Source organism: Pongo pygmaeus, chromosome 11 (genome assembly GCF_028885625.2).
Source record: "Pongo pygmaeus isolate AG05252 chromosome 11, NHGRI_mPonPyg2-v2.0_pri, whole genome shotgun sequence".
In the NCBI taxonomy this organism is placed as follows: Eukaryota; Metazoa; Chordata; class Mammalia; order Primates; family Hominidae; genus Pongo; species Pongo pygmaeus.
This window is the reverse complement of record NC_072384.2, coordinates 142,272,280-142,283,564: the sequence shown is the minus strand read 5'-3', so window position 1 is coordinate 142,283,564 and position 11,285 is coordinate 142,272,280. Positions and strand designations below refer to the sequence as shown.

General features: G+C 54.8%; 1 protein-coding gene across 5 annotated transcripts in view; it reads right to left on the bottom strand.

The window, feature by feature from the left end:
• Positions 1 to 1,506: 1,506 nt before the first annotated feature.
• BOK (BCL2 family apoptosis regulator BOK) overlaps positions 1,507 to 11,285 on the bottom strand; it is a 17,517-nt gene continuing 7,738 nt past the window's right edge. Inside the window, exons 3-6 of one of the 5 annotated variants that reach the window (XR_010122955.1) lie at positions 8,622 to 8,785; positions 4,455 to 7,318; positions 4,206 to 4,284; positions 1,507 to 3,565 (exon numbers count right to left, since the gene is read on the bottom strand). Coding sequence is in view for 1 of the 5 variants with exons in the window: in XM_054477277.2 (XP_054333252.1) it covers positions 7,193 to 7,318; positions 8,622 to 8,785 (290 nt within the window). In the remaining 4 variants the exon portion in view is untranslated. Of the gene's footprint in view, positions 7,319 to 8,621; positions 8,786 to 11,285 lie in introns of all 5 variants that reach the window. The other 4 variants (XR_010122952.1, XR_010122953.1, XR_010122954.1 and 1 more) reach the window with 4 other exon arrangements.

Here is an 11,285-nt window from a genome sequence, read left to right as displayed (position 1 = left end):
CTTGTCTTCTAAGTCTGGTTAGAAGGGCATTTCCGCATCCTTGTGGATTCTGGCCATCGTATCTTAAGGATACATTTCTGGGAGTGGGATTGCCAGTCGGCGGGGAGAGGCTCATCTGGCTTGTCTGGGTGTTGTCCCTGTCCCCAAGGGGCCAGGCGTTCTGCATCCCCACAGCATTGTAGGAAGTGCCTGCCCCACTCAGCAGCCAAATCTGGTGTCAAATTTGGATTTGGGTCAATCTTGTAGGTGAGAAATGGAGTCTTGGGGTGGTTTTGGTTTGCATTTCTCTCTTTTTTTTAATCATTTTCTTGATTTTCCAAACTCATGAGCTCTTTTGAATAAGGAATATTAATCCTAATATTTCTCATTTTAAGTTATAATTTTTATTGAGGTAAAATATACATAAAACAACATTTTTATCAGAGTCCTATAGATGGTTAAAAAAAGTCACCATTTTAACCATCTTAAAGTCTACAATTTAGCAGCATTTAGTACATTCATAATGTACAACCATCACCTCTATGTGCTTCCAAAGCCTTCATCACGCCAGAAGGAGACCCCGCACCCATTCAACACCTTCCCCCCACCCTCAGACCCCGATAATCACTGCCCTGCTTCCCACTCAAGTCACCAACACTTTTGAAAATGCTCTATGTTATAAAACTTTTTTCCCAGTATACATTTTGTCTTTCATCGCTCCTGGGTTTTAAGTCATATTTAAGAATATTTTGCCCACTCCCCAGTGATGAAGGAATTCACTTTTTCCTAGTACTTTTGACCCATTTGGAATTTGTCTTAGTGTATGGTATGAAGTGCAGATTCATTTTCGTCTTTTTCCAAGTGGTTAACATTTAACGTGTATTAACAAGTCCATCCTTTCCTCACTGGTATCATATGCTACCTTATAGACTGAATGTTCTAGGCACTGGGGTCTGTTCCTGGGTTTTCATGTCCCTGGGCCTGCCTGCCTACGTGGGTCCTGGTGCCATTCTAGGCACTGGGGTCTGTTCCTGGGTTTTCATGTCCCTGGTGCTGCCTGCCTACGTGGGTCCTGGTGCCATTCTAGGCACTGGAGTCTGTTCCTGGGTTTTCATGTCCCTGGGCCTGCCTGCCTACATGGGTCCTGGTGCCATTCTAGGCACTGGAGTCTGTTCCCGGGTTTTCATGTCCCTGGGCCTGCCTGCCTACGTGGGTCCTGGTGCCATGTGGTTGCTTTACGGAGGCCAGGAGCTGGTTCGGTGGCAGAGGACCTCCCCATTTCTTTTTCAGAGTTTTCCTGGCTATTTTTACACTCTTGTGCACTTCCTCTCTCACATGAACTTTATAATTAGTTTTCTAGATCTGGGGAAAAACATGCGGTGTTTTTATAAGGATTACATTACATTTATAAATTTACTTTTGTAGAATTGTCTTGCTTAGGAGAGTTTTCTTATCCAGGAACAAGGTATTTCTTTCTGTCTGTCTGAATTCATTTTCTGTTGCTATGACTGAATACCACAGAGTAGGTAAGTTATAAAGAAAAGAATTTTATTTCTTACAGTTCTGGAGGCAGGGAGTCCAAGGTATAGGAGTTGCATCTGGTGAGGACCTTCTTGCTGGTCGAGACTCTGCAGTCTCAAGGTGGTGCCGGGCATTATGTGAGGGTCTCATGAGAGACGGCAAAGCTGGCTTTTATAACCAGCCCCCTGGTGATAACTGCTCCACTCCCCAAGCACCCATTAGTCCATGAATGGATGAGTCCTCATGAGCCAGTCACCTCCCCAGAATCCCATCCCAGCACTGCTGCATTGGAGTCCAGGTTTCCAACGCATGAACTTTTGGGGAATGCATTCAAATCACGGTGTTGTTGAGATCGACTTTGATGTCTTTATGGTCTATTGAAAGTTTTTCCCATTTAGGGTTTCACATTTCTTTTATGCGTGGGGATTTTTATCTTTTTGTTGCTGTTAAAAATGGGTCATCTCTTCCATTCTTTCAACTGAAAGCATACACAAAGATCTCTGTGTGCCACTTTAAATCCTGCTGTTTCTCTGAATTCTCTTAGTGTTTGTAACATCACTTTCTTGTGCTGGAAATGTAACAAAGTATTTGATCCAAGAAGCATCTGGCAGGAAGCCTGGGCAGGAGGGGCACCTTGAGCATGGGCTTCACGTTTCCTCCTTCCTCCTCCCCTTTCCTCTGCCCCTTCTACCGGCCGCTTTCCTTCTCTCCCATCTGCTGTCCACCAGGCAGGCGTTGCCAGACCACCCCAGGGGTCCCCTCTTCATGTTTCTTGAGGCTGCGTGGGGGAGGGTATGATAGAGGGAGGCAGGGCTTCGAAGGAGGCACTCAGGGGAGGGGGGGGCTAGGAGAGGATGGGGCATGCGAGGGGGCCTTGTCCTCCAGCTTTGTCAGAAGCCTCCCTGTGGCCTGAGCTGGCATCAGACAGGCTCTAAGAAGAGAATGTCAGCCGGGCGCGGTGGCTCACGCCTGTAATCCTAGCACTTTGGGAGGCCGAGGTGGGTGGATCCCTTGAGGTCAGGAGTTCGAGACCAGCCTGGCCAACATGGCAAAACCCCATCTCTATGAAAAATAGAAAAATTAGCCGGGCGTGGTGGCAGGTACCTGTAATTCTAGCTACTCAGGAGGCTGAGACACAAGAATCACTTGAACCCAGGAGGCAGAGGTTGCAATGAGCCAATGCTGCGCCACTGCACTCCAGCCTGGGCGACAGAGTGAGGTCCTAAAAAGGGAAGAATATCGCTGCATCAGAAAGCAGGAAGGTGGGGCCTGCCCAGGCCCATAGCCCTGCAATAAGTTTGGCCCAGAGGCACAGACAGGAGGCCAAAGTGAAAGGAATGAAAATGGACTGGACCGATCGGAGGACTGAGGAGAGCCAGGCCTCAGGGCACCCTGGCATTTGTTCCCTGGACGGATGAGGGGACTGAGGAGAGCCGGGCCGCAGGGCATCCTGGCGTTTGTTCTCTGGACGGATGAGGGGACTGAGGAGAGCCGGGCCGCAGGGCATCCTGGCGTTTGTTCTCTGGACGGATGAAGGGACTGAGGAGAGCCGGGCCGCAGGGCACCCTGGCGTTTGTTCTCTGGACGGATGAAGGGACTGAGGAGAGCCGGGCCGCAGGGCACCCTGGCGTTTGTTCCCAGGGTAGGGGAGCTCTAGCATGGCACACAGTAGCAGAAGATAGCGGGTTGTGGTCGGCCCATGTGGAGATTTTAGAAACATCTCACACTTCATGTTTTGTCATATCAGGTTCAGTCACCCGTGTCCAGTGTCCACAGGAAGGCCTGTGCAAGGCCTCATGGGAAACAGGGTAGTCCACCAGGCCTGCCCTCAAGGGGCCCCGTCCCGGAGAAGCAGATGCACAAAGCTGAGGGACACAGGTCGTGGGCCTTCTTGTGTGGCTCCTTGGCCACGGCACCGCAGCACCTGAGAACCACCGCTGGAAAGGCAAACGAGCCCTGCAGCAGGCCCGAACCAGAGTTCCTGGGCATGGCCCCGTGCACCCAGTCGGGAGCCTCCCTGCTGAGGGCCAGCGAAGGCTTGGGGTGCTGGCATTAGGGCTGGGTCCTGAGGGAAGATGAGGGAGAGAAGTATAGGAGGAGGAGGGAGTTAAAGGCTACAGATGGGAGGAGGAAGGGGAGGGAGTAGGGCTGCCAGGGGAGGGGAGGAGGGTGGAGGGCTGGATAAGGAGGAGGGCTACAAAGAAAAGAGGAGTAGAGCTGCCGGGAAGGAGGGTGGAGGGCTGCAGCGGGAGGAGGAGGAGGGCTACAAAGAAAAGAGAACTGCAGTGGGAGGAGGAGAGTGGTAGAGAGTTGCAGGGGAGGGGGAGAGGGAGGAGGACTGGAGGAGGAGGAGGGATGTAGGAGGGTAGTGGAGGGCTGCAGAGGAGGAGGAAGAGGAGGAGAACAGGGAGAACAAATCCACTCTAGCATTCCAATCTCCCTAAGCCTTTGAATCCCTTCTTCTACACTAACCACGGGCGGCCAGGCATGTCCAGTTATCCCATGGTGGGCCATGTTTTGGCCCATGTTTCAGCCAAGCAGCCAACCAACCAATTAGAGCCCTTTCTAAATGCGGAATCTCTGCTTAGTGAGCCCATATCAATAAACTTGGCCTGATCTAACTCTATGTTCCTCCTGCCATTCTCCCAGGCCCTCAATATGCATTCCCACGTTCCTGGGATTTCTATGTAAACTGGAAAACTCACGTTCTCTTGGGTAAGTGCATCTCCTCATGGTCATGACCCATATCTCCAAGGGCTGCCCAACATCAGTCTAGTTCCATGTCTAGAAGCAAAGAGGGGTAGGGGCGGGTCCTGGAAAGCAGCGGCTTGGTCTTGCTAGTCAGCAGCCTCAGGGCAGTCCCATTTCCTCAGGCAGTACAGGGTTAACCCGCTCAAATGGAGTTGGGGAGGCTACCACTAGGGTTAGGGAGGCCTCTTCCACTGAAGACTCACCAGGATTTAGGGGTTCAGTGTCTTCACTGTTCATCAGGGTCACCCCACACATCCTCATCCCAACTGACAGGATGCCATTCCTTCCCAACCAATGCCTTCACTTGCACAGCAGACACCGTGAGGCTGGGAGTTCCACATGTGCTATAATCCAGCCACTGGAAGGACAAGATTCTGGGTTTGATTTTCAGTGGTCTCAGACCCGCAGCTAAAGGAGGTAAGAGTCTCTCTTGGGACAGTCATAACTTTCAGATTATTCATGTGACACTTCAGCTGGGAATCTGAATCCTGAGCTCACTCCCATGATACTTTTTCTGAGACGGAGTCTCACTCCGTAGCCCAGGCTGGAATGCAGTGGGGCAATCCCGGCTCACTGCAACCCCCGCCTCCCAGGTTCAAGTAATTCTCCTGCCTCAGCCTCCCGAGTAGCTGGGATTACAGGTGCCTGCCACCACACCTGGCTAATTTTTGTATTTTTAGTAGAGTTGGGGTTTTGCCATGTTGGCCAGGGTGGTCTTGAACTCCTGACCTCAGGTGATCTGCCTGCCTCTGGCCTCCCAAAGTGCTGGGATTACAGGCGTGAGCCACCACACACGGCTTTTTTTGAGACAGGGTCTCACTGTGTTACCGAGGCTGGAGTACAGTGGTACAATCACAGCTAACTGCAGCGTCAACCTCTCAGATTCAACCAATCTTCCCACCTCAGCCCCCAGGGTAGCTGGGACCACAGGTGCAGGCCACTGTGCTTGACTAATTTTATTTTTGTAGAGATGGGATCTTGTTATGTTGCCTAGGCTGGTCATGAACTCCTGGCCTCAAGCCATCTTCCTGCCTCCCAAAGTGCTGGGATTACAGGTGTTAGCTACTGCTCCTGGCCCATTATACTCTAGTTGGATGAAAGTGTTCAAAAGCCACCGAGAACCCTGCCTTCTGCAAGTATTTAATTAGGAGCACCCAGTGGTGATACTATGCATACCTCTATTGCCACATCACACTATGGATTATTGGTGTTCTTTTTACTACTGGAAATCAGCATTAGTGCCTTTACATCTAATCAGGATAAAGACCCAATTGCAGGAACCCTCCCATCCCCACCCTCTCACCACTCCCCACCCTCAATTATTTTCAAGCAAACCCTCCACACCTTTTACCACTTTGTACGTAGGTAGAAGCTATTTAACACACACAGTGACATTCTGTCCAAAATGACAATGATCATTTGGAGAAGTTTATCACCACCCCTACCCTCCAGTGGGATGTGAATGCCACTGAGTCCGGGGCCGGCTTTCTGCCGGGACCCTCTTGTCCTGGCATGTGGCCCACCCCAGCAGGAAGCCTGGCAGGGAGGGCTCAGGTAGGGCAGCGTGTGGAGGACAGCGTCTGGAGGGCAGGCTGCTAGGCCAGGCCTCCCCAGAACACCTGCCCATGTCCAGCCTGTATCTCCTGAGTACCATGCTGCACTGGGGAGGGACAGGGCTGGCTCGGGGCTCCAGGAAAGATGCCTCACATGTGCCTAGAAATGTAGGCGTCAAGGGAAGGCTGTGGGTGGGGGCACCTGAGGGGCTGGGCTTCCCGGGCATCTGAGTTCTTACGGAGCCCTAATAGGCACATCCCCAAATGGTTGTATGACGATGGGCACAAAAATAGCAGATGGGGTCACCCTCACCCTCCACTGACGTGAAAATGGACTGGGATCCGACTCATGCAACATTCCTTCTCGGCCGTAGGTTCCACATCCATGGGTTAGGTGTGCTGGCCTGGAGCCCGCTGGCCCCGGTCCCCACCGCACAAGGACCCCGTCACAGGTGGGGGTCATACTCTTCCTCCAGAAACGGATTAAGCGACCAGCACGTGAGCCTTACGGTCTGTTTACAGGCTGAGTCCCCACAGCTCTTCCAGCTTCAGCCAGGCCAGGGTCACCTTCAGATTGAATGTGCAGGGCCCCTGAGGACTCATGTCCTGAGACGGCCTCTCTTCCTGGGATGGGACCCCCGGGCTCAGGTGAGAGCAGGTGTTCCGGGCCCCTTCACCCGGGGCTCAGGTGAGAGCAGGTGTTCCGGGCCCCTTCACCCGGGGCTCAGGTGAGAGCAGGTGTTCCCGGGCCCCTTCACCCGGGGCTCAGGTGAGAGCAGGTGTTCCCGGGCCCCTTCACCCGGGGCTCAGGTGAGAGCAGGTGTTCCGGGCCCCTTCACCTGGGGCTCAGGTGAGAGCAGGTGTTCCGGGCCCCTTCACCTGGGGCTCAGGTGAGAGCAGGTGTTCCCGGGCCCCTTCACCTGGGGCTCAGGTGAGAGCAGGTGTTCCGGGCCCCTTCACCTGGGGCTCAGGTGAGAGCAGGTGTTCCCGGGCCCCTTCACCTGGGGCTCAGGTGAGAGCAGGTGTCCCGGGCCCCTTCACCTGGGGCTCAGGTGAGAGCAGGTGTTCCGGGCCCCTTCACCTGGGGCCTGGGAGTTGACCCTGACTTCCTGACCCCAGAAAGAAAAGGGAAAACACAGAGATCACAGGAGAAGGGACACAAGCGGGGAGGGTCGCAGGCTGCCCCAAAGCCCAGCTCCAGGCTCAGGAAAGCCCCGCCCCGCTCACCCCTTCTGGAGGGGCTGGGTCTGCGGAGGAATGGGGCTTAGGGGGTCTCCGAGGGTTAGAGTGCTCCAGGCTCGGGTGGGGAGGAGGGAGATGTGTTCGGGTGCTGAGGGCCTCCTGCGTCGGGCCGAGGGCCAGGCTGCGGCCACTGGCAGGTGGGCAGCTCATCTCTCTGGCAGCAGCACGAAGAAGGCAGCCTTCAGGAAGCGGCCGAAGCTGCAGAGTGCGGCTACCAGCCAGTGGGAGCGGAGGCCAGGGTCTGTGCTGACCACACACTTGAGGACATCAGTCTGGGAGGGAAGAGGAAGACCGTTAGAGAGCAGAGCCAGCACTGCCAGGCCCCCAGCACCGTGCACCAGAATATCAGCAAACTGCATGAAGGGAATGCAGGAGACTGTTCAGGAAGGAAGTCTGTGGCCTGGACCGAAGGCTCTAGCACAAGACCAGACCTAACGCCGTGCACATTCAGACAGCGTGAAGGGCCAGGAGGCACCGGAGGTAGGGACAGATGGCAGCCAGGCCAGGCCGGCCGGAGGGCCCCTGCCGAGCAGGAGAGAGGCCTTCATGGCCCTCACTGGGGCTCCAGACATCCAGACCAGGGTGCCAGCTCCCCTCAGCCACCTGCCTGCTGCCCCCCAGGGGCTACAAGTACGCCGGCGTCCTCCTGTGGGGCCTTGGAGCCCGGGCTGCCAGGAAGGGGCAAACCCAGCTTCACTCAGGCTTTGCCTGGAACAACAGCAGGAACTGTGCTTCCGGAAGCCCACCGACTCCCTGGACTCTGAAGTTCCTTCTGGAGAAGTGAATGAACGTCCAATTCTCTTATTCCCTTCACTTCCTGCTAATACATGAAGGCTTTTCCCTGCAGCCTGGACCTGTGGCCTTGGCGTTGCTCAAAGTGTCCTCGCCCACTGGGCACACGGTGCCCAGCCCCATGCCAGACTCCACAGGAGGAAGACAGGAGGGGACGGAAGTCTTGGGGTTTCTGTGCTGAGGGACGCCTGTAGCCACGTGCGACATCTTGGGACAGTGCCCTCCCCACCCCTAATTCAGCCTTCAGAGGAGACCACAGCCCCGCAGACCATGTGACTTCAATCTCTCGAGATGCTGAACCAAAGGCCCCAGCAGAGGGGTCTGAGCCCTGTCACCCCTGGCCACTGATTTACACACCAGGCCAACACCTGCTGTACAGGAAAGAACGCTGGACTCTCGGCAGGGGAGCCACCCTCCACACCCAGGGCCCAGCAGCAACTGCGGTCTGGCCAGGGCAGGGCGGGAAGTTGGGGGCACGGGAGACAGAGGAAGGGTTTGGCTCTGACACCCACCCCTCAGGGCCTTGCTTTTCCCACTCGGGTGGGCAGGGGCTGGGGGCAGCGGGTCCTTAGCACAGGAGTAGGATCAGGGGGTAAGTCAGTGCTGGATCTGGGCAGAGGACAGAGTCCAGGGCCTGCCTGTAGGTCTCGGCCCTTGCCCCACCCCCTGCCTCACCCATCTCCCCCAGCAGTGCTCAGGTGACTACCCACCCGCCACTCCTTCCTGTGCCTCTGCACCCTCGCACCCCAGCTCTCCCACCCCCGCGGGCACTCAGGCGCTCACCCATCCGCCACGTCTCCGCAGCCAGGTTGCCAGGGTCTTGCGCACGAACTCCCCCAGGCAGTCCACGAGGGCGTGGACCATGGCAGGCTGGGCCTGCCTCACACAGTCCACGGCCAGCCCCGCGGCCACCGCATACAGGGACACCACCTTGCCCCATGTGATGCCTGCAGGGAGAGAGATGGTCAAGACCAAGACTTGAATCCCGCCCACGGGAGCACTTAAGGAAGGGGCTGGGCCTCTCTGAGCCGCTGTCCTGCTTGCCGTCCAGCTAATGACCAGGGACCGTCCCAAGGGGGGACCGCTCCGACAGGATGCCTGGCCAGCTGGCCACCTGCCCACCCTCTCAGGTAGTTCTCGGGCAGGCAGGTTTCTCGGCCTCCACTGCACACCTCCCCAGCCCACGTCTGTGGAGGAGGCCACAGGGACAACGTGGGGTGAGGCGGGGGAACTGAGGGCAGTGGCAGATGGAGTGAGCGGCCAGTGACCTCACGGGCGGCACCCCTGGGCTGCCTGTTCCCACAACAGGCCTGGCGTCCACATTTTACATATAAAGAAGCTGAGGCCTGCGCAGAAACCACCTTCCCCAGACCCCTAATCTGCTGAGGCTGAACTGAGATAGGAGCAGCCTTGAAAGAGAAGACAAAAGATGGTGACAGCGGGGGAAAGAACAAAAGGCAGGACACAACGCCTCAACACGGAAAGACGTTTTATACATCAGCGAGAAAAGAGGGGCTTTCCAAAGAACTACAAGCACAGAACTGGAACGGCTGATTCACAAAAGAAAATTATAATAAGAGACACGAAAAATGTTTACCTTCATTAATAACCAAAGAAAGGCAAATTAAAACAAGATGTAATCTGTTGCATTAAAAGCTTTTAGGCCAGGCGCGGTGGCTCACACCTGTAATCCCAGCACTTTCGGAGGCCAAGGCGGGCAGATCACAAGGTCGGGAGTTCAAGACCAGCCTGACCAACATGGTGAAACCCTGTCTCTACTAAAAATACACAAAAAATTAGCCAGGCGTGGTGGCACAGGCCTGTAATTCCAGCTGCTCGGGAGGCTGAAGCAGGAGAACTGCTTGAACCCGGGGAGGCGGAAGTTGGCAGTGAGCTGAGAGAGCACCAGTACACTCCAGCCTGGGCGACAGAGTGAGACCCCGTCTCTAAATAAATAAATACATGCTTTTAAATGGCAGTGTGAGGATTCAGGCAACTGCACAGCCTGTAAACCTTGGTGGGAAGCCCAGCTGGAGGGCACTGGCAATATCTGAACGGCCACAAAACATGCAGCCTGGCAGTGGTCCCTGGAGGGAGTCAGCAGCGGTCCCTGGAGGGAGTTAGCCTGAGGACACTGCACATGCAAAGATGAAGCACTGCTCTCCGATCCACCCTCATACAGCAGCCAACCTGGATTTGTTATGAAAACATAAATCAGCTCAAACAAATACTCAGTCACAGACATTCACAGCAGCCAATTCACAATTGCCAAAAGGTGGAAAGAACCCAAGTGTCCTTCAACAGATAAATGGATACACAAATGTGGTGGATGTTACTCAGCCACAGAAGGCAGGCTGGGCGCAGTGGCTCATGCCTATAATCCCAGCACTTTGGGAGGCCGAGGTGGGCAGATCACCTGAGGTCAGGAGTTCAAGACCAGCCTGGCCAACATGGTGAAACCCCATCTCTACTAAAAATACAAAAATTAGCCGGATATGGTGGTGGGCGCCTATAATCCCAGCTACTCAGGAGGCTGAGGCAGGAGAATCGCTTGAACCCAGGAGGTGGAGGTTGCAGTAAGCCCAGATCGCACCACTGCACTCCAGCCTGGGAGACAGAGTGAAACTCTGTCTCAAAAAAATAAAAAAATGGCCGGGCACAGTGGCTCACGCCTGTAATCCCCACACTCTGGGAGGCCAAGGCGGGCAGATCACGAGGTCAGGAGATCGAGACCATCCTGGCTAACACAGTGAAACCCCCGTCTCTACTAAAAATACAAAAAATTAGCCGGGCATGGTGGCGGCAACCTGTAGTCCCAGCTACTCAGGAGGCTGAGGCAGAAGAATGGCATGAACCCAGAAGGCAGAGCTTGCAGTGAGCTGAGATCATGCCACTGCACTCCAGCCTGGGCAACAGAGCGAGACTCTGTTTCAAAAATAAATAAATAAATAATACATAAATAAAAGAAGGCAAGGGGCTCTGAGGCAGGCTGGACATGGATGGGCCTCAAAAACACACGCTGGGTGGAAGCTGCCAGGCACAAAAAGCCACATAGAGTGCGAGTCCGTGGATGCAAAATGTCCGTAACAGTCAGGGGCAAAGCTAGGACGCAGGCTCACGGCTGGCAGTGGGCGAGGGGTGGGGGACGGCGGTGGCGGCCAAGGGCACAGGCATTCTGGGGTGATAAAGACCTCCTGAGACTAGTAGCTGGTGGCTGCTCCACACTTGTGAATGTGGCAGATGCTGCTGAATTGCACACTTTTAAGTGGATAATTATGTCATGCGAGTTTAACGTCAATTAAAAGAAATGGGGAAAAACACAAATCAGACCATGTCACTCCCCTGCATAAAGTTCTCGTGTTGCTGTGACTTCCCGTGTCCTTCAAAGTAAACCCAAGTTTGAATTCCCAGCTGAGCTGGCCCCTGGCAGACTCCAGCCCTTTTCCT